The sequence below is a fragment of the Dunckerocampus dactyliophorus genome, chromosome 3, assembly GCF_027744805.1.
Source record: "Dunckerocampus dactyliophorus isolate RoL2022-P2 chromosome 3, RoL_Ddac_1.1, whole genome shotgun sequence".
NCBI lineage: Eukaryota > Metazoa > Chordata > Actinopteri > Syngnathiformes > Syngnathidae > Dunckerocampus > Dunckerocampus dactyliophorus.
In genome coordinates this window covers 9,926,646-9,946,734 of record NC_072821.1, presented here as the reverse complement: position 1 = coordinate 9,946,734, position 20,089 = coordinate 9,926,646, and the positions used below count along the sequence as shown (strand labels likewise).

The 20,089-nt window shown below is 40.4% G+C and overlaps 1 protein-coding gene across 4 annotated transcripts in view; it reads right to left on the bottom strand.

Moving 5' to 3' along the window:
* Window positions 1–20,089, bottom strand: part of LOC129178114 (CUB and sushi domain-containing protein 1-like) — a 493,613-nt gene that overhangs the window by 211,923 nt on the left and 261,601 nt on the right. For all 4 annotated transcript variants that reach the window (XM_054769950.1, XM_054769952.1, XM_054769951.1 and 1 more), the window contains exons 6-7: window positions 13,378–13,490; window positions 9,664–9,741 (exon numbers count right to left, since the gene is read on the bottom strand). In XM_054769950.1, the coding sequence (XP_054625925.1) occupies window positions 9,664–9,741; window positions 13,378–13,490 (191 nt within the window). The remainder of the gene's footprint in view (window positions 1–9,663; window positions 9,742–13,377; window positions 13,491–20,089) is intronic.

Below are 20,089 nucleotides of genomic sequence, written 5' to 3'. Positions count from 1 at the left end.
GAAAATGGCCAAGTTGGCGACACTGGGTTGCACATGAGATGGGAAGGAGGGGGAAACCGTTCACAGATGGAGAATGCATGAAAGAATCATTCATAAAAATATCAGCACATCTATTTCCCCAATTAAAAACTAAACAAGAATTGATTGAGAAAATGAAAGAATGCCTCTCTCTGCAAAGACAGTCAAGGAGAGAACCACTAAAATGGTCATTGACGACAATTCAGCACAGGCATAACGCTATTGAGCAAACAACATTGATAAGCAGAAATGTGAACTATGATTAACTTTTTTATGCTAAATTTGGCTAAGTTTTGTTTCAATTTTAAACAAATATGGGGACCACACAAAAAAGCTTCCAGTACATTGCTCAGTGTTTAAATGATTTCAGAGTTGGCCTACGCATGCTCGCTACACTTTGGTTTGTTGAATTTTGTTATTGTAACAAGTAACTTTAAAAAAAAAAAAAAAGATTACAATTTAAGTTTATAAGCTGTGTAATGTTTTGCGGCTCCAGGCAATTTTTTTGTTTTTACTGCAAGAGGAGGCAAAATGTCTCTTTTGATGCTAAAGATTGCCGACCCTTGTTCTAACCGCACAAGTCAACTGGCAAATAGCCTTTCACTTGTATTGCGCTTTTCTGCATTCAAGGTACTGAAAGTACTTTGACACTGCTACCCCACCCACCAACTAATGTAGCATCAGGAGCAACTGGGGGTACAATATCTTGCCCAAAGATACTTTGGCATGGTCGCAGGAAAACTGCAGATAGAACCAGCAACCTTCAGGTTGGGAGACGACTACTCTGCCACCTGAATCATGACCCCCCAGAAGGTCACAGTAGAGATGCTTACAAATAAATATAATAAAAAAGACTCTAAATGTAATTTCGCAAGCTTATTACCGATTGTGGTCGTTTTATGGGGGTGTTTCCATAACAGCAGTTTTATCAGAACTGACTTCACTACTATGTGGCCTCTATTTGTTTATCTGATCATAATTGATAGATAAATAGCCTGTTCTTTTTAGTTCATTGAAACTGCAGAGATATACAGTAAGATCTCTACACTTTGCTTAGAAAGATAGCAAAGGAGGTCAGCTTTATAGCATCTGTTGCCTTTTCTCCCTAAAAACATCAGCTCAAATGCACAGTACATAGGGATGCAGAAGTTTTGGGAAATGATGGGTAATTTTCTACATTTGTGTTGTGTAGGGTTGTGAGCACTTTGTATGTGCGCTTGTGTGGGATATGATGCAAACAGAACAAGCTGTCTTGCAGCTCGAACATGGTTTTGATGTTCTTTCCAAAAAAAACACATCACACAAACACACGCACACACCATCCTGGAAACACACACTCTGGCCAAGTGGCATTCATTGGCATCCTTTACAAAGGTTCCTTTTGCCAAAACAAATCCAGCTCATTTTAACAACATGAGATTGTAACAGAGAACGAGCTGGGCTGCTGTCAAAATTCCTCAAACTGACTTAATCTCGTATTTGCACTTGAAAGACCATTCAGGGTTGAAATACAAGCTTATGATGCATAATGTCGTTTCTATATTTTCAACGTATCTTCAGCAGACCTTTCATCTCAACAGCTCAACTTATTTACGGAAATTATAAAAAAAAAACATTTTCATAATTTTCTCTTTGGTGTCCGGATGAAGTCTGACACAAACTCACACCCGACTGCTGTGTATTAAGACCCACTAAATAAGCTCATCCTTCCATTTAACTTTGAATAGTTTGTAAAACTTGAGGTCTTGAATTCAATTGTTAAAGACAATCTAACAAAGATCTGTCAAATGTAGTGCACTGATTTGAAAAAGGTACTGAAATGCTGCACATACAAAAAAGGTTTCTCCCTAAGAAGAAGCAGTATCATTTATTTTTCCTCAAAAAGAAAATACATTCCTCAAATAGCAAGTGTGAACTAAAGTAACTGTACAGTGAAAATGTGGTTAACATACACCTTGGTTAGCATTTTTTGCGATTTACGCAAAAATGTAAGCAAATGTAAGCAAATGTAAGCAAATGTAAGTCCAGTACATTTCCCAGTTAGTGTACAATATGGCGCGCGTCTTGTTGTGTTAGTAATACATTGTGTGAGTCCCACTGTGTTCGTAACTTATTTTCATCACACAATGTCCCTGTTAGCGTGCTCTGAATTAGAAACCAGAATCGGAAGTCATTGTCCCCCAGCTCCGTCACCCGTCTAGGACATCATCAGCAGTTGACTCTGTAGTTCTTTGCTAAGACAGTTAGGCCAAGAGTCACAGATTTTCAATTGATCACGGCTGCAAAATGACCCACAATGGAGCCAAAGAAAGTGGCAAATGCCAGCACTTTGATAAAGAAGGTGAGAATTGAATTAAACAATTTTAAAAACTCATGGCAAAACACAAAGGTGGTGTCTGTGTTGATCTCTGCTCGTCCCTCACCGTCTTTGTCAACAATCAAGTCTTCTATCAAGGTAAAAGTGGCGTTAAATGTTAATTTACCCCTTTCATACGACATGTATATGCATTTCAAATAGTTTTCTGCAAGTAAAAAAAAATAGTGTGTTAACATTTTTGGGTGTGCACAACGGATTCATTGGATTTACATTATTTGTTATGGGAAACATGTACATTTTGGTTACAGTTAGACATTCCGGAACAGATTAATGAAGCTAACCGAGGTTTCACTATATAGTGAGAATCAAGAATTGGGTTAACAAAGCATCTTAATACAGCAAAGCAAATGGAAGATTTTAATGTTTTTTTTTTTAAGTTGTAATTAATTTATTTTAATTTAATGGCCCATTAAATTGTCATATTGTTTAGCATGGGGTTCTCTTATTTATTGAACCATTTAGAATTACTCTCAGACTTAATTAATTCAGTATGCTGTGAAATAAAAAAAATAAAAAATGATGCACTTCCACACTCCCTGGAGCAAAAATAAATACAGTGACCAGCCGGGATTGAACAGTATTTGACAACGAGCATAAAGAGATTATGAGGCTACTGCCATCACCATTAGCCTCCAACGCAGCAGGATTAAAAGTGACAAGTGTTTTTTGACCGCATCATTAACTATTAGTTTGGGCTATCACGGGTATTAAAGACTGCGACACACACACACACACTCCACTTCTTCCAAGCTATCTTGTCTATTTATATTTGTGATATTTAAGACACAAGCAAGGTTGGGAACATATGAATTCATGAGAATTGAATTGGACAAAGCGTTGTGACTTTAGATGCACATACTGCATGTGTAACAGGCAACCTTTTATTGTCCCTTTTAGAATACATTTCTGTTTGTGTTGACACACGGTCACATGGTTATGTATGGGCTACACCAAAACAGATCATACTTTATTCATCTGATGACACTAAGAGCTACGTAGATTATTTATTTTTATTGTTGGGAGGGGGGTCAGACAAACGTAATTGGTCCTGATGCTCATCCTTCACATTTTTTTGTTGTGTTCTGTTGCCAGGATGGATCTCAATACTTTAACAGAATAGGTAGTCATTTAGTTCATCTCTAATGAAACAGTGTCACATGGGATAAGTTCAATTAGGTTGTGCATAAAAGTTTTATGCCTTTTCTCTATTAGCTCGTTCATTGTCATTGTGTGCTCTGTAATTCACGCAAATCTTACAACCCACTAGCTTCAAGTCGCTGTAAAAACGACTTGCATGGGGAACATTAAAATTTCACATCCACCAAATTGCACCATCTTTGTATATAGCCTCTTCCTGTATATGCAAGGAATAATAAATATGGTCAAAAATGACTTTGCAATGGAAATTGCTAGGCATGTATCTGTATCTGTGTTCACCCATCTAAATGATTCGTATTCGTATCTGTATATGGATAGAGGGCGGGGCATAAACCAGATGTGGGCGTGGTTTAACCGAAAATGGGTGCGGCTTAAATCTGTACATTATTTTACATCTGAAATTGACATGGATTGATCAGAAGTTGGCATATTTATTGTTTATTACTCAGCCATATGTGTACTGTGTATGTGTGTAAGTCATCTGTGAGACTTTGTTTTACTCTGGAGTTGTTGCAGGGGAGAGGCAGCAAGCTTGCGTGGGCTTATTAATAGCTCCCCGGCTCGGTGTGCTGTGCTGGAGTCATGCCCAGTGAACGAGAAGACTTACTGGACTTCTGTGCGAACCACAGTTTGTCCATAACAAACACCATTTTCGAACATCAGGATGTCCACAAGTGCACTTGGCACCAGGACACCCTAGGCCGCAGGTCTATGATCGACTTTGTAGTTGTATCATCAGACATACTTCCGCATGCTCTGGGCACGCGGGTGAAGAGAGGGGCTGAGCTGTCAACTGATCACCACCTGGTGATGAGTTGGATTAGATGGTGAGGGAATATGCCGGACAGACCTGGGAGACCCAAAAGTGTAATGAGGGTGTACTGGGAACGTCTGGCTGAGTCTCCCGTTCGTCGAGTCTTCAAATCTCACCTCCGGCAGAGGTTCTCCTGCATCCCGGGGTAGGACGAGGATATTGAGTCCGAATAGGCCTCCATTGCTGAGGCGACCGATCGAAGCTGCGGCCGCAAGGTGGTCAGTGCCAGTCATGGACACCAGAGGTCAGATCTACCGTCAAGCTGAAGACGCAGTCCTATCGAGCATGGATGGCTTGTGGGACTCCTGAACCAGCTGACAGGTGACAGCTGACAGGTGCCGGCATTTTCAGGAAAGGTGACCAGAGGGTGTGCTCCAACTGTAGGGGGATCACACTCCTCAGCCTCCCTGGGAAAGTCTATTCCAGGTTGCTGGAGAGAAGGGTACGACCGTTAGTCGAACCTCGGCTACAGGAGGTGCAATGTGGTTTTCGTCCCGGTCACGGAACACTGGACCAGCTCTACACCCTTGCAAGGATGCTGGAGGGTAAATGGGATTTTTCCCAACCAGTTGAAATGTGCTTTGTGGACTGGAAAAGGCATTCGACCGTGTCCCTCGCGGTGTCTTGTGGGGGGTGCTGCGGGAGTATGAGATTGATGGCGCGCTACTACGTGCCATTCAGTCCTTGTACGACTGGAGCAGGAGCCTGGTTCGTATTTCCAGTAGTAAGTCAAGCCTGTTTCTGGTGAACGTTGGCCAAGGCTGCACTTTGTCACCGATTCTGTTCATAATTTTCATGGACAGAATTTCTAGGCGTAGCCAAGGCGTTGAGGGAGTCCAGTTCAGGGTCCTTAGGATACCGTCTCTGCTATTTGCAGACAATGTGGTCCTGATGGCCTCATCGGGCTGTGACCTTCAGCGTTTACTGGGGCGGTTTGCATCTGAGTGTGAAGTTTCTGGGATGAGACTCAACACCTCTAAATCCGAGGCCATGGCTCTTCTTGGATTGCTCCCTCCGGTTTGGGAATGACATTCTGCCCCAGGTGGAGGAGTTCGAGTATCTTGGGGTCTTCCTCATGAATGAGGGAAGGTTGGAGCATAAGGCCGATAGGCGGATCGGCGCAGAATCTGCAGTAATGTGGTTGTTGTACCGGACCGTTGTGGTGAAGAGAGAGCTGAGCCGGAAGGCAAAGCTCTCAATTTACCGGTCGATCTATGTTCCCATCCTCACCTATGGTCATGCGCTTTGGGTCGTGACCGAAAGAACAAGATCACAGACACAAGCGGATGAAATGAGTTTCCTCCGTAGAGTGGCTGAACTCACCCTAAGAGATAGGGTGAGGAGCTCAGTCATCCGAGAGGGGCTCAGAGTAGAGCCGCTGCTCCTTCACATCAAGAGGAGCCAGTTGAGGTGGCTCGGGCATCGAGTCTGGATGCCTCCCGGACACCTCTCTGGTGAGGTGTTCCGGGGATGCCCCGTCGGGAGAAGGCCCCTGGGCAGACCCAGGACACACTGGCGAAGTTATGTCTCACAGCTGGCCAGGGAACACCTTGGTGTCCTCCCGGTGGAACTGGAGGGGGTGGCCGGGGACTGGGAAGTCTGGGCTTCCCTACTGAGACTGCTGCCCCTTACGACCCGGACACGGATAAGCGGAGGAAAATGGATGGATGAATGGAAGCGGCCATACTACCCCAATTGAGTTGTTGCATAAGTGACTGACGTAACACAAGCCTGCACAGCGCTGTCTTGTCAAATGCACCGCGTACTTTACGAAACAAGTTTAACAAGTAACTTTAGATACAAACCGAAATAGAGTCCAGGTCAGGAAAACCTAATAAAGTGGAGGCAGTGGGCAATTTTCAACTTGCCAATTGCGCATACGTGAATGAAGCACTGATCAACTCCAGCCTGCTCAACCGGTCTCGGGAGGGGCGGTCGCCATGTGCGACTGGCCAATCACAGAGCGTGAAATGTTAATACATAATGAGGATTTTCTTTCATCACGACTACAGATAATAAGATGTACTCGTTTCATGCTCGTATTTGGCAAAAATGCATTATCCATAAGGAGTATCCGGCTCGTCCCTAAAAATTGTCATCCTGAATCTACAGCTTTATCGGAATGTTCCATTCTTGTTGCAAGTAGTTTTAGCACAATCCTAACACACAAACAATGACAATGAAATATGTTTTATTTCTTTGGCAGAGGCACCAAGGTCAAACTTTCTGACAGATGGGAAGGAAGCAGCGTGGGAGTGGAAACTGTCGTGTGAAATCGTCCGATACGTGTTGCAGGTAAGTGCTTTTGAGCTGCTCTTCAGTCGACGAACAGATGAAGAGAGTCATGTGTGAAGTGTGGTTTGTTGATTTGCTCTCTCTAGCTCGATGCCTCTTATCTGCTCTGCCATCTCTTTCCCCTTCACTGTCTTATGCACACAGGTCCATCAAGCCAAAGACTGAAGTAATTTTTTTTCCCCAGATATAAGATCATGGTAGCCACATAAAAATAAGCACACTAGTTACAAAATAGACAAACTACCAAACACACATTTCAAAACTTTTTGTCTCATTTTATGCATCAACATGATTGTGCAATTGTGTGTAAAATTTGAATCTCCCCTGCTCTACACTAATCATATATTTTCTGCAGTGAGTTAACTATGGAGATTAGATAATTAAAGATAGGCCACTTTAATTTGCAACCTTTTCCAATTGGCTCTTAGATTTGTAAATCGTCTGTTTATACTTCTTCAATCAGTATCCATACATAATGTGATAAATAGTGACCCTGGGTATTATTCGTTAACACACCCAAACTTGTACACTTACTCCCATGTGTGTTTGCATATTGGACCATGCTTTAATGTTGTCTTGAGGCCATTATAGACGGTCTGTTAGATTATGATTCATATGTACTCCATTCTCTAGACGACAAAAACTCATTATCTTCAGCCTGTGCTTCTGCGTAATTATTATAAATTCTTTAAAGACTACACATTCTTTGCCATGTAGCAAGAATATTACCACTGGGAGAGCTACAGTGTTCAAATACTGGTCCAGGACCAAAAAATGGACGATGGCCTCTGTTTTATAGTGTTTTAATGATGCTTGTTTCTTTCCCGGTGGCCTCTATGCACCATGTTGGGTTAACCTGTCAGACCCTTCGATCCAATGTGTGCAGCATTTTTACACAGTTTGCTCTTCATTACAACAATGCTGCTATTTGTTTTAATGAACATTGGTCCCACAGTGAGAAATTAAATTCCTCATTTTGGTCCAGGGTTGAACAAAGCTTGAAGCATCCCTGGACAACACATTTAACAGTTGTTATCATCATTCTTTGGCGCCACATAATTATTGCAGATCGCAAAGCATGTTCTCTTCTCTGCAGTTGTAATTTAGTGCAATGGCTACTTTGGGGAATGCTTTTAAACACATGTGCAGGACACAATGGAGATCACCCTAATTTCGCATAAATATCAAACAGAAATCCTCACAGAGCAATGTTCCGTGAGCTATGGGCCGTGTGGTTCACAAGTCATAAGGTTAACAGACTTTTTGCAGCTGTGCTGTGCTCAGTTAGTTTTAAACATCAGCGTAATATATATTTAAGAGACATCTTGAGCCACTTTTCTCCAAGTCTCTTATCCATTCTTCTGTAATAAATTTACTATACAGCCGAAGGGAACCATGCAAACAGAGGCATGGCGCAAGGGTATGTGTTTGTGTCTGCATGTGTGTGGTCTGGATTCTTCTCCAGGCATCACATCATTGATAAATATCTAAGCCACACATGCACATGCACACACACACACACGCACACACACACACACACACACACACACACACACTAATACTAATGATAATTGCTGCAGCACATGCTTGACTGAGCATGTAAATGGGCAGATTTATTGATGAGAGTTTTATGATGAAGGTGAACGCTAAGGAACAGTTTAGGTATGAGCTCGGCCTTCCGTTAAATATAAAGGATACATCGCATGACCTGAATACTGCTAGCTAACAGTCTACAATCCGACACAATGTTCTTAATTAACATTAAAATACCATATGTATAACTGCCTTGTGATCAGTGTACAGTCGTCCCTTGCCACATCGGGGTTCGAATTTCGTGGCTTCACACTATCATGTTTTCTTAAACATATATTAATAAATCATGCTGTTTTGTGGTTGAACATGGCCTATTAGTAAAAAAAATGCATGCATCAACAGCAGTGCAATTCCAACACTTTGCTTCGCTCATACTCAGAACAAGACTTTTTCATTCTCCATCACACTCGCACGAGATATGTCCACGGGCACTCCGAACTCTGAACATCGCAACATCTTTATTATACATTAATATTATAATATTAGGAGCACAGGAGTATAATCTATTATCATTACAGATTTGATGATTGTGATTAATCTGATTAAAAGCGGTGATCATTTGACAGCCCTAATTTGAACATGATACAAATAAAATGGTTACCTGTGACTGTGACGGGTTACTATTTACATTAATGTATGGTATGTAGTACCATCAAGCAAAAGGAAGACAATTATCTTTTTAAGAAACTCTTGTATTTCAAGTTTAGTATATTTATAGACAGTCAAGCTAGTGGTTTTAAGCGTTGTTGGAGAAATGCATTCTCCGTACTCTTATAGGCCCACCTAGATTTTGGTGTTACTTTGAATTTGCCGTTTTACTAGTCAGTGCTCCCATTGTGTCGTTATCACAAACCACATCCAGCTCATTTTTACAGAAAAAAGGCCTTAAAAACCCCACTCTGCACAGCACCAAATGGCAAAAACAGACTTATTTATGGACAAGCTGGTGAACATTGCGCAGCAGTCTGAGGTCTGATATTTCCCCCAGGAGGTAATAGAGACCATAAATGCAGCTTAGGGAGAGGTAATATTGGACTTCCTTTCACTGACTTTAAAGGGAAACAGCTCCATTATGGAGGACAATGTTGCAAATGCTGGGTAGGTAAATAGGCTCCCATTTGTGATCAAGTTTGCCCAAACAACAGTATAGATTAATAACTTCCACACATCCTGATAGCCATGATGGCAAATTTCCAGTCGGTACATGTATATTACAGCATAAAATATAAAGCATCTATTTAGCCTAGCAGAATGTATGATTTTAGAATATTTGAATATGTCTCATAGGATTATTAGACTAACCCATCCATGTCATATAATTGACACTGTTTGTACACTGTAATATTCCCATCTAATTTTTTTTTTTGGAATCTGAAGTGAGGGCATGTGTATGTGTCTGTTTACTTACAAACTGCATTTTTGTGGCTGGAGTCCTTACTGGGCATCATCTTCACTCCTCTGGACTTTAATTCTATCGCTTTCTTCACTGCAAAAACAAGAAAGGATGAAGATTATTATAAATCTAACTTTGTGAAGCACTCCTACACTGCTGATCCAATCCAAAATCCTCATAATGTAGCAGTGACATGCAGTCAGGGGGAGGCAGATGAGAAAGAAGAATTACAAATTAAATAATAATAATGATAACATAAAATAAATAGTAATATTTGTCCATTGACCTGTATTATAAATGTATGGCACGCAAGCCCTGCCTCCTGTCTGAGTGCACTGCGTTGCATCATCCACTGTTGCCAACTCCTCAGAAAGAAAAGTGGCTATTGGCTGTCATGGAAGTTGCTAGTTGATGTTATCATGTTAACGGCTAATTTGCATATTATATGCATATGATGTTGTGAGAGATGCTGTAGGAAAAAAGCATAACCTTGTAAAAGTGACAAAAAAGTGAATAAAAACACCTTAATTGTGTTTAGAACTACAAATAAACTTGATTCTTGGTTTATTCATTTAAAATTGGCCATCACTTCATCAAAATAAAATAATTTGAATATTTTATCTCGGCCAGCGCCTACCAACTTTTATCTTGGTGCATATCCTTCCTATACAAAAGGTAAATCCACATGTGTTTCAGCTAACAATAGAAAGAAATATTTAAAAAGTATTTAAAAACAAAAAAAATTAAGTGAATTATTCTTTTCCTTTCGTTCTTATCCCCTTACTGAGCAACCTGTATTAACATTAAAAAAAAAAAAATCTTCAGAGGAGTGCCTCACCAGCCATGAACCTCACTGCATGTCACTGTAGGGTAGCGTATGCATTAATAATAACCACAGTTGCTGGCCACAACATTAGGAAACCTAATGAGATCCAACGCAAGGCTTTGTATAAAAAATGATGCCTTCAGATTTGATTGACATTGAGAGATATAGATTAAACAAAATGGTTTGTGCTGCAACATGTGATGAGGTTTGGCCTTTTCTTGTGTTCCTCAGTATAATGCAGTACAGTTCTACACTGCTGCAAACTGCAACCATATTAACAAACATATCAGCAAGCTTCCCTATCAGTGTCAATCAAAACTGAGTATTGCTATCTAACTAACCACATTTCTGATGCAGATCTTGCATTGGATATCGTTAGATTGTGCAAGTGTTCCTAATAATGTCAGTAAGAGTGTGCTTGTGCATTCCAGTAAGTGTATCACACACCTGAAAAACAACCAGAACAGCAGCAGGGAGAGGAAATTAGAACATATGAAAGGTAGACAAGATTAAAGGACAAGTCAGGGCAAGCAAGGAGGAAAATAAAAAGGCAAAGAGAAAAGAAAACGAGTAGCATTGAAATGCATTTCATTTATATTCTTTTCTCTGTAGCTGTTTTGCAGAGGATAACACAAAAATATGTATTGCAACCAGGCTGCATTCCACTGAGAAATACTTGGCATGAAAAGCAAGACGGTCTTTCTTACTCATACGGACACAAATGACAGGAGAGACAGGGAAATTGACAAAAACATTGGTGGTCATAATGAACACAGAAAAAAGTAGCCTTGTATTATGCGTTGAAAATAACATTCTGAACTATTCGGATATATTCTAATATGCTAATTATCCCTATCCATGCTCTTAATAAGAGGATATGTCATCTTTGTCAAGCAAACCCAATGCGGTCATTTCAGGCTTCTGTCCCTGGAAAACCTCCAATTATATAAAACCGAGCATGTGCTGAGATGCTTCTTGTTCACTGGGTATTTCATGTGTGAATAAAAAGAGTCAGCCCCCATTTACATCTGGCTTTTATTGTATCTGGATGTCCTATTTGGATTGGGAAAAGGAAATGTCAAAGCATGGTGCAAATACAGAGCGCATCTCTGCCAGGTGTAGAGTCCACACGGTGTGGCCACATTCTGAACATCCAGCCAGTGTTGTCAAAGGTCATTTGACTCTTGTGTGCCAATGAGCTGGGAAAAGCAAAGACTACAAACTACTGTCCTCAAGTCAGTAAAATAAACTAAAATTGATCCACCACGTCTTCAATGACAAAATTGGTCTCAGCTGGTAGAATTGGGTGTTGTTATTGGTGTGGTTTTAAAAATGCTCCAATTTATGGCTCTATTCAATCAACCGTCGGGTTTCCTATAGTCGCTGGGTGCGTGGTCTACAAAAGCATATAACCGCAAGGGCCTTATTAACAGCGGGTATAAAAAAAAATGTCCTTCACTGCTGTGGCTATAGGCCACCATCCTGATGTAGTTTTTATGAACTTCACAATATGGCAGTAGCTGCATTTGAAGTCTCTGCATGCACTTTAAAAAGTTGGTTGCGCTGCTCAGCTGTTGGTGTGAAACTCATGCATGTTACACTTGCCATCCTGTTCTTTACAATGAACTCATCGGCGTTATTAATGCTTGCTCTTTAGCACTTGCAACATTGGTTCTGTTACTGCTGGGTTGCGCAATACAAAACAGACACCGACAAAACCACATGATACACCAAAACAATGGAAGAAAGAATGCCACAAGGGCAGTCGTCTTCCACTTGTCCGACTTGTCTACAGTAGACTTACGACAACGTGAAATTACTTCTGTGAGTCACTTTGACAAAAAAAATATCAGGAGAATATTGACTAGGAGTCATGCCAGTCACAATATCCAGATATTATATTGGTTATGTGATGTCAACGCCAATACGCAACGACAATACCGCATTATCAGATTTTCCCACACTGGAAGTCATTTAAAAAAAATACTGTTTCAGGGCACCCAGAGTGCTGTTACTGTGTGGATTAAAGGCTGAAACAATAAAATACTTCACTGTTTCATCTTGAAAAACCTTCACGTGTGGACAGTTTCTTAGATTAATGCCCTAATCTCAAAATCTCTCAAATAAATACCCAGGCTATAATTAGTATTTAAATTATGTCACCTTTTTTTTATCCTTGCATGCACATTCAAACTAAGACTGACCATATGATCACTGTCATAACATCATGTAGATCCACCAGAGGGATTTTGGTAAAAACAAAATCACAAGGAACCACTAGATACAGTTCAATGGTTTAGGCCAGAGAAACCACTAATGTCACCCCAATACAGTTTATACAACACAGCAAATCATTGAACAACTGTTCTACTTCTTTGACAAATGCTTGTGTCCTTTATTGTAGTCCCAATAGTTACGGGGTTACATTGGATTTGGCTTTAGCCCACACATATCTTCACTTTAAGATACCAGGACGGGTTTATCTTTCAAAGCAATAACTTAATTGATTTTGAAATATCTCAGACACAAGATAGCCAAAGAAGCAGAAATAAGTTTTAATTGTTACATGTCCCTCGCCCCTTTTCTACTGATGACCATTCTCAACAGATTTGCTGATAATAGTCTGAGGATCACTGTCCTATATCAAGGAAGACTCCTGACTGATTTTGAGGTTGTCCAGGCCAAATGTCCAATTTAGAAATTTTTCTGGTCTTTTTACATAATGGTGTGTTTTTCAGGACTTATCAGCGCTCTACTCGATTGTTAACCATTTTTTTAATGACTGCTAATGTGTGATCACTTTGTAGGAAAAGACATTGTCTCTTGGCTGATACAGTTGAACTTACAGATACAGATCCAATGCGTAAATGCACCCATGTAGAGTGGCAGTGCGTTTGACATACCTTGGTACTGAGCACTGAATCCTTTCCTTCGATGGTTGCTGTCTGAGGTAAAGTGTATCCGTAGCCAGTTTTTACTCGATATAACTGGGGAGGGCAGGGTTGTACCAGTTAGCCTGAAAGTGAAAAAAATAATACAAGATAATTTGATAATAAGCTTGAGATTTGGTTAAATAATGTTGTGATGTCGAAAGATGTGATTTGTAGTGCTGTTAAAGTGTTCTGCGTCTAGCTGAATGAAATTCCAACTGTTTTGCACATCTCCGTTTGACACAGATATGTGTTATAAACACATATACAGTACCTACATGTCCAAAACAAAGTGTTTTGAATGAGTTGGGCCACAAAGGTTCTACATTGAGCAGCTAAAAGGTTAGATTCATGTGTGATCCCCAGTCCCATAATTACCACCATAGATCAAAAGCACCAGGTCCACTGGTCCACCTGTAAAATGTAATAAAATCCAGGGGTGTAACGATACATGTATTCATAGCCTATTCGGATTTTTCAGTGCTGAGCCTCCAGCTTGGTACAGCTGCATACAGATTTCCTACATGGTACACATTTCAAGCGAGGGGCTAGAAGTGTACATTGCGCATTGTGTTGTACCTCCACAAGCTCAGGTAGTGTGCCTAAAAACAGACAAAAAGACAAGGCATTCGGTGTGGAAGCGGATATGTAGGTGGACGAAAACAGTGCAACCCAGCCTTTGGCGAGCAGGAGTCATGGCTAACGATAGTGCCAAGCAGAAGCCAGAGCCTGGAGAACCTCTTCCGTCGTTAAAGTCTCCTGTTTCTTCCACTTCGCCTCCCGGTGAAATAGATAAACGGACAAATACAAGTGGATAAGGTGAAAGCAGTGTGTCGGCATTGTTCAGTAGGGCTTGAGAAGGGGGCTACAAGCTGGGACTATTAATGCTGTACGTCAGGCCAAAAGGAACTTCAATTTACTGAAAGCAAAATAATAATTTTCAGTGTTCAACCTGTTACTGTTTCACTTGCATTTTATTAAAAAGAAACTCTGTAAACCAGGTGTGTCCAAAGTGCAACCAGGGGGCCGTTTTCGGTCTGCAGCTTGTTTTTTTTATGCGCCGCGGTTTATTACAAATGTATATAAAAATGTTAACCACAAAACACGTTTTTATAGTTTTACAATTGTAGTTTTACATGCAGAAAACAATTCAAAATGCATAAATACATATCGATGATTAACAAAAGGGTTAAATCATCCATTCATGCATTCATTTTCTTTGCCACTTAATCCTCATTAGGGTCACGGGGATATGCTGGTGTTTATTGACTAGCTGACTTTGGGCGAGAAGTGGGGTACACACTGGACTGGTCGCCAGCCAATCGCAAGGCACATATAGACAAACAACCATTCACACTCACATTCATACCTGTGGACAAATAACAGTCGGCAATTAATCTAACGTGCACGTTTTTGGACATGTGGGAGGAAACTGGAGTACCCGGAGAAACGCACGCACGAGGAGAACATGCAAACTCCACGCAGAGATTCAAACCCAGATCTTCCAGATCTCCTGACTGTGTGGCCAACATGCGGGCCGGGTTAAATCAGTGGTTCACAATTATTTTCTGTCATGCCCCCCGCTGTGGGACAGAAATGTTTTCGTGCCCCCCAGTTTGAAATACTATTGAGAAACTGATAATGAATTTAATGTAATTTATTCATCTGTACTGTGCAGACTGAACTCAAAACTGAACCAGCAAAATGCAACAAAATGTAGAGCAGTGAAGCATACAAGCGTATTCAAGAGTCAAATTGCTTGCTGACTACGACAAATTCATACGTATTGGCAAGTCTGTAGTAATATTGAAATTCCTCCCTGCCGTTCACGCCCCGCCTGACAATTCACCGTGCCTCCCTATTTGAGAAGCACTGGATTAAATGAACAATTAAGGTTACTTTTACCTTCATTGAAGATGTCAGCAAAGACACAGTGTGGCAGCAATAGCAACACGGACATCACCTAGTGTTTCTCATCTCAAGTCTCTGCTTTCCTTATTGATCACGGCTGCAAAATAACCCAACATTGAGCTAAAGAAAGTTGTAAGTCCCAGCATTTTGATAAAGAAGGTGAGAACAGAAACACGTCTCTGACTTATACAAACTAATACTAGAAATGAAACCTACTCAATGGGAAAAGTCAAAATAAGCTTGGGAAAAAAACAAAGGTGTCGGTCTCTCTAATGAACAGTGGGGGTCTTGTTTGTAAGTTTGTAAGTTTGTAAGTGTTAGTGAGCAAAGAACTACAAAGAACTGCTACTAGTCAAATGCTGATGACATCATAGACGGGCGACAGAGTTGACTTACGCTTCCTGTTTCCATGAATTAGCAAGCTGCCAACAAGGACGTTTTGTGATAAAAATACATTAAGAACACAGAAGAGGAAGACTGGCGCCACATTGTACGCTAACCGAGGCACAAATTTCAAATAGCAAAAAACAAGCTAACTGAGACGTACAGTAACGGAGATTGTACTGTACTGACCTAGTTTGGATTTGTTTTAGCATTTTTAATGCACAAAATATATCAAAGTGGCGCCCCACATTCTTCAATTCTTCTGTATATTTTTCTGCATATATTTTTTTATATATTTTAATATATTTATTTTTTTCTTGACAATTTGATATATTGGAGAATTAGCTTTTTTGTTTCATTTTATAAATCATTAAACAGAAAATAAGCAGTTTTATGTTTTGCATTTTGTTTCCTTACTGTACTGAAAAACTGAGGTAAGTACTGAACCATGACGACCACTAATAAAACATCAATAATCATAATGCACAGTTTTGATTGACAACACAAGAAAGGTATTATTACTTTAAGATCAGATTATAAACACATACCAGTATGACAGTACAGTTATACAATGTTATATAAATAATAAAAACAATATTGACATCATAGAATGTCAGTCAAAATTAACAATCCTTACATGCTGCCTTGACATGCTTCCACAGTCGGAAAAGAATAGGAATAGCAAAATAGTGACGATAGTAAACGTAGTACAAAATAATCAAAGTTCCCATTCTTCTAAAGCATCACCACTGTTGGGTGCCGTTGGTAAGTCTTACATCAGCTTCAGCTCCTGTAACATTTTCTTACCAAAGGCAAGCCAGGCGGTCGTAAGGAAGAAAAAGAAGGCCAAAAAAAATGAGAGTGGAATGAGTCAAAAAATAGGAATTGATGTACCGACTGCATGCTACCTGAAATTCAATGTTCTACCCCCTGCCTTATAAGAGTCACTGTAAGTGCCCTTTAATAATACCACAGATAGATAGAAGAGAAACACAGATAAGGAACAGGTCAGAAATAAAGTAGGTGAGGTCGTTTGAAAATATTAAGAGAACTTTATTGAGCGCTTATCGCAAGAGATGCATAGTTGAGGAGGTTATCAGCTCCAAAACAACAGAAATGAAAGTGTCAGCTCAAGAAATCTGTGATAGAAAGTATGAAAACTCTGAGACCAAAGCACAGCGCTGCCACTGTGTATGCCTGAAGGCAGCAGGAATCTAGTACACAACGACTCCAGCAACGTGTTATCTCCAGAGTCAATAAGCAGGCTTTATCAGTTTGACGAGTTCTGTTTTTTTAGAATCTCTGTGCAATCTTTTCTAGTTAAGAATAACTAAATACGTGTTTTGGTGAGGGCCTAATTGCCATGGTCATATGATTAATGGTCATCACAGGAAGGTAGAATATTTCGCACATCGCACATCTACAATAGAGGTCGTCAATAGACGTCTTTCTATAAGGACCTAGTGCGGCCCAAATCTCAAATCTCCACTTGGGCATCTTTGTGAAGTGTGCATGTTCTCCCCGTGCGTGCGTGTTTTTTCTCCGGGTACTCCGGTTTCCGCCCACATTCTAAAAAAATATGCATGTTAGGTTAATTGGCGACTCTAAATTGTCCATAGGTATGAATGTGAATGTGAATGGTTGTTTGTCTATATGTGCCCTGCCATTGGCTGGCGACCAGTCCAGGGTGTACCCCGCCTCTCGCTCGAAGTCAGCTGGGATAGGCTCCAGCATACCCCTGCGATCCTATTGAGGATAAGCGGCAAAGAACATGGATTGATATACTGTATATAAAGTTTTTTACATCAGCAAAATTTAAAAACAAAATTTAAAAATTCATAAAATTTCAGTTTTCACTATGTAGCCTTCTGTGGAAAATGTTTGGACACCCCTAACCTAGACCAATGAGTGTATTCGATGGTTTTAATGTTCGTAATTTAACCAAGCTTTTTTTCTGATTTACTGTAGTCTTTATTTATTCTGCAATGGTGACTAGTAAATATCTACAAATATATATGCAAATGTAAATAAAATACATTTAAAATAAATGTATTTGTATATTTGCGTCATTGCATACATTATATTTAACATCTACTGTATTTGGATTTAAGAAATGTTTTAGTACCATGTTTTAGTACCATTCAGACTTAAACTTTTAATTGCGAACCACTCCTGTAGAACAAAAATAACTATGCAGTGATATATTTATACCTTTGTAAAAATAGAGATTTTTCGATTTGGTGCTCTGTGTTGATAGAACAACAGCATCCAACATGTTGAGTGTTTCTTATTGAAAAAGAGCCATCCACCAACACAATTTTATCAACCTACTAGTGCATGCAAAGAGGAAGGTGGTGCACGTGACTCAGTCATAAGTGTTTGATGTGTAAATCATTTGTTGTCATACACCTGCTGAGATGCATCCTCATTGCTCAGTGCCACGGTTTGTACACCAGAAAATCCCTTCGAATTATATTATGATTTTGGAAAACAACCAGCTGGCGCGCTGCAGGCCTCCACTGTGAGCTTATTTATGTCAGTGTGATATAGTGGAAAATGAAAAGTGATGGAGGATTCTACATGAACATTATGTGTCATGTGACCTGTGTTGTGTATAAACGAAATAGCCTTTCCAAGTCAGTCTAATCAAGGCCCAACCTACAAAATTATACAATATTTCTTAATCCCTTCCTAAAATTATCCTGCAAAGCGCAGTGATACGTCAGGAAGACTTCATATAGGAGGAGCTCATCAGTCACTCAAAAGAAAGCAACCTTTAATGATGTTATTTAAAGACTCAAAAGTGTCAGGTATCATGAGTGGAAAAAACTGGAGTACAAATAGCATAGAAATAGAGTTAGCGTGCATTATAAACAGCAACGCTATAAACAAAATAAAGCAAATAGGGACAGAAAGTGGGGGAGAGACATGCTGCATCTGCTCCATTATTCATTCAGACTGACCAGCTGCCTGACACTGGAATGAGGGGGAGACAAGAGGTCAGCTAGATGGAGGAGGAGGACTGAGAACAAGATGCAAATGAGAGGTGACCACAGATGCATCCTGGAGGAGAGGAGAAGAGTGGAGGAAAGTGAGATAATGATTTGCAGGTAATGCAGGTTTCGGGGAAAACAACAATTGTCTTGGGCCCAATATTTTAAGAAGAGGTGTAGGTAGATGAGCAGTGAGAACACGAGGCAAGAAGGTGAGCTCAGGGGAGTGGAAATCCACTTAAATCATCAGTAGCGAGAGAAAGCGAGAAGTTGGAAGGGCTAACCTCAGGAGAGAGGTTACAATAGCTGTGAAGTGCAAATGGACCTGGACATAACAAATACCTGCTTGTAGAAGATGGAGACAAATAAGTGAGAACAAAAATGGAGAATGGGTGGGAGGTGATGTGGGAGGAGACAACAGAAGGAGGGTGCCGGTGGAACGAGGTACAGTATTTCCACACCTATTGCTGCGCTAATCTAGGAGATTAGCTCACTGGTGATCTACTAATTAGAGACGTATTTTACTAGCCTCTAGCTACTGTTGTTTTGGCCTCTGCCCTTCATGTTGGCTGCATCATCTTGCTGGAAGCATTGTTTGTTTAAGTGTATTTAACACACTCATTACAAGTCCCTGTGGACCTGAGCTTCTCGCTGAGTGACAGGCTGTACAGACAAAAACATATTCCTCGGATACAAGTCAGAAAGGCTGGAGAGAACAGACAGCTGCAAATTCTGATTACTTGGTGTGTGGAACATATTGTGCCAACGAGCGTGGCTAAAAAGTATCCAAAAGCTAAGTAATGCTAAGAAAGGGACACTTAATGGAGAAAAAAAGAACACATTGGATTGGTTGATTGCAAGCACTACGTCCCCAGCACGGTTATAAGAAGTGGGCTTAAGCGGTACACAATCCCAGGTATAAATGGCCAACCTGGAAGCCTTGTACAACCAATACTATCATTCCCCCACCAGTTATTAATGACAATAGCCACCCTATCCAGAGTGATGCAATGTCAAATCTCATGTTACACTTGCTCATACAGGAGCACAGGTGCACAGGTATGCAATGTAAATGTACTGTATAATCAATGCAAACTCCAGCCATTGATGATAATCACCACTTCGCACAATAGAAATGAACACAATGGCACACGGTAAGCCACAAAGTCAGGAAAGCTGCAGTAATGCAGTGTTGGGTTATGAAGTGATAATGTATGCAAAATTGCTGGTACATGGAGAAGTGCAGAGCAATATGGCTGACATTCTAGTTTGGATAGACAGATAAATATTTTCAGAACCTATTAATATAGTTTTTTGTTTTACCACGGAGGATTTAGGGTGGCACACCAGGCCAGACATCTCAGGTTTCAGCCTTGAAAGTACGTTTCCCCTGGGGA